The sequence below is a fragment of the Colobus angolensis genome, unplaced genomic scaffold (genome assembly GCF_000951035.1).
Source record: "Colobus angolensis palliatus isolate OR3802 unplaced genomic scaffold, Cang.pa_1.0 Scaffold60, whole genome shotgun sequence".
In the NCBI taxonomy this organism is placed as follows: Eukaryota; Metazoa; Chordata; class Mammalia; order Primates; family Cercopithecidae; genus Colobus; species Colobus angolensis.
The window spans coordinates 3,515,987-3,519,292 of NW_012119599.1; the positions used below are offsets into that span (position 1 = coordinate 3,515,987).

The 3,306-nt window shown below is 39.2% G+C and overlaps 1 protein-coding gene across 6 annotated transcripts in view; it reads right to left on the reverse strand.

Moving 5' to 3' along the window:
- Positions 1–3,306, reverse strand: part of ZNF227 (zinc finger protein 227) — an 18,859-nt gene that overhangs the window by 10,738 nt on the left and 4,815 nt on the right. For 3 of the 6 annotated variants that reach the window (XM_011963057.1, XM_011963054.1, XM_011963055.1), the window contains one exon: positions 2,564–2,625. The exons of the other annotated variants lie outside the window; for them this stretch is intronic. Coding sequence is in view for 2 of the 3 variants with exons in the window: in XM_011963054.1 (XP_011818444.1) it covers positions 2,564–2,623 (60 nt within the window). In the remaining variant the exon portion in view is untranslated. The remainder of the gene's footprint in view (positions 1–2,563; positions 2,626–3,306) is intronic. 6 annotated transcript variants of the gene reach the window in all.

Below are 3,306 nucleotides of genomic sequence, written 5' to 3' on the forward strand. Positions count from 1 at the left end.
GCACTCCAGGCCGGGCGACAAAGCAAGACTCCGTCTCAAAAAATAAAAATAAAAATAAAAATAAAAATAAATACATTTTCAGGCTAGGCGCAGTGGCTCACACCTGTAATGTCAGCACTTTGGGAGGCCGAGGCGGGCAAATCACTTGAGACCAGGAGTTTGAGACCAGCCAGGCCAAGATGCTGAAACCCCATCTCTACTAAAAATACAAAAACATTAGCCAGGTGTGGTGATGTGCATCTGTAATCCCAGCTACTCAGGAGGCTGAGGCAGGAGTATCACTTGAACCTGGGAGGCGGGGGTTGCAGTGAGCCAAGATGGCGCCACCGCACTCCAGCATGGATGACAGGGGTCAGACAGTGTCTTAAAATAAATAAATGTTTAAAATTAAAATAAATAGATCATAAAGTGTTTGAAAGGATGAGATGAATGAATATATGTAAAGCACTTAGAAGTGCCTGGCACACCATACGTGCTTAATAAATTCAAACAACAAATATCTTTATGATCTCTTTTGTCCCATTTTGTGACTATATACAATAGTATTCCTTGGAACTGATGATTTATCTTTAACCAATCCAAATAATGTACAGTTAATTACAGATTTTTACTCTAGCCAATACTGCAAAGATCCTTTCACAGAGATCATGGTCAAGAAGAAGGAACTGCAGAGTCACAGAATATTTACTTTAAAAATTTTGGAAGTGTAATAGAAGATTTTCCTCTCCAAAGGTTTTCCCAGTTCACTTTTCATGCAACAGTATAAGCATTCCTGAATTTCTAGACCCTGGCTAAACAGGACTCAGTTCCTTTTTCTAAAAAGGTCATTGACAATGTAAGTAAAACCAATATATAAATAGAAAGCTATTTTATTAACATTTTCACAGATTTATTGCTGACCATCTTTTTTTTCATAAATTTGTTTCTTTTCTTTATGACACTCCTACTCATTTCTTTTGCTCATATTCCAGTTGGAATTTTCTCTATATTACTAATCTTAACAGGAATTTTAGCCATTAGACCTTTACCTAATGTTTACGTATATGCCACCGGTTTGCTGCCTGATAGCTTTTGCTATAGGGAAATTTAAAACACTTATATAAAAACTGTGCTTGAGTATCTACGTTCATGGAATGACTAAGAGACAAAACTAGAGAAGAGATAGGCATTGAGATGGAAACTGGATGAGGGGCACTGCTGGGGTCTATCCTCCAAAAGGTAACATCAGGGTCAGCTGCACTGGGTCACGCCTATAATCCCGGCACTTTGGGAGGCCAAAGTGGGTGGATCACCTGAGGTCAGGAGTTCGAGACCAGCCTGGCCAACGTGGTGAAACTCTGTCTCTAATAAAAATACAAAATTAGCCAGGCATGGTGGTACATGCCTGTAATCCCAGCTACTTGGGAGGCTGAGGCAGGAGAATCACTTGAACCTGGGAAGCAGAGGTTGCAGTGGGCTGAGAACATGCCGTTGCTCTCTGGCCTGGGTAACAAGAATGAAACTCTGTCTCAAAAGAATAAAAAGGTAACATCAGGTACTTCTATGATATGCGCTCATGTCTGTGAATGGAAAACTCTTTTGTTCTGTCTACCTTTACATGAAAATAGAATACCAGATATTCCTAATAGTTGGAAGCTTCAGTGTCCAATGAGTCAGCTACCTGGGAAATTTGGGGCAGCTATAAAATGTTCCCATAACCTGTTTCTTCCTATTTAAACTGCAGATAAATCATCTCCATCCTCACATCTGAAAAATGCAATGACAGATGGAAAGGGCTGGCAAGACATCTAAGTACTACTAGACCCGAAACTTACATACATGTCGTTACTTTGATGAAGTAAATTCATACAAGAAATAAATGAGTGATAAAAACATAAACAAGAAAAAATATATAGCTCTTCTTCTCTGAAAGCATCTAATAAAATTACACCATGTCATTCTTTAGATGTTCTGTTTACAAAACACCTGAGGGAACTAACATGAAACTGAGACATGAACCTCTTCAATGCAGAGTTCCTAAAACTTTAAGGACAAATAATATTGAATTCCACCAGAATTTCTTTTGATGGAATTGTTTTTATGTGTAGGGAAAAAAAAGTCACTGTATTTACTTTAAAGTAGTAAAATTCTTAAAATTTCTGGAAGGCTAAATAAGGAATAGTTTCTTTTGTTGTTTTTTAAGGGCACTGCAATTCAATGGCATATGATGTAATCACATAAATGCAGGTGAGGCAATTAAGTGGAGAATACACACTTGAAAATTTCATCTACCCAAGTATTGCAAAATGTGTATGAAAAAGGAACATGGGAAAATGAAAAAAGCTAGTTCATAAGTAGGATAGTAGTGTAGATTATTTTTGATTAAAGCTTCTATTATTTTTTCAAACACTCTTGTAAAATAGTAAAGGTGATAAACTAAAACAAACAAACACATACATGTTAGCATACAACATGCCCTGAAGATCTGTTTTCCACTAACCTTTCCAAGAAAGAGAAAAAATAAATCTCTAATCTTTGAGAAATAAATCACACCTTAAAAGACAGTAAGGAATCCTTTACTTACCTGAAACTTGGTCATTTTCTCCTGCTCCTTCTGGGGAAGGTCATAGTCCTGAGATGGCATAACTGGGGAAGACCAAAGATGCCATGAGACACGAGCCTGCTGTTAGCCCATGTGGACATATAAGGAAATTACAGAAATAGCCCTACTTCAGACAGGTACAGCCACATACAGCTTGGTAAGCAGAATATGGACTCTATTCCAGCTACAAAAAGGCATGATAGTTCAGGGCCATTGGGCAGTGAACAGTCTGCACAAATGCAGCATCCCTGCTACAAGGATATCTGATGGCAGAGACAGTAGGAAACAAGAGGCAGTGTAACAACATATGAGGGCTCTCAAGTCAAGTATCTGGGTTTAATTCCTAGAAATGATACTTACCAGCTGTGTAACCTTGGGGATATTAAAAACCCTCTCTGTGCCTCACTTCTCTTATGTATACAATGAGGACATAGTAAGAATCATAAATCGTACCTCCCTCATAGGGTTTTTCCAAGGATTAAATAAGTAGATGGGGAGTTCCAAGAACCAGGAGTCCCTTTCTCTTACAGTTACAAAAAAGCAGATAAGGCCTGGCATGATGGCTCCTGCCTGTAATCCCAGCACTTTAGGAGGCCAAGGAGGGAGATCACATGAGGTCAGAAGTTTGATGGCCGGGCGCGGTGGCTCAAGCCTGTAATCCCAGCACTTTGGGAGGCCGAGACGGGCAGATCACGAGGTCAGGAGATCGAAACCATCCTGGCTAA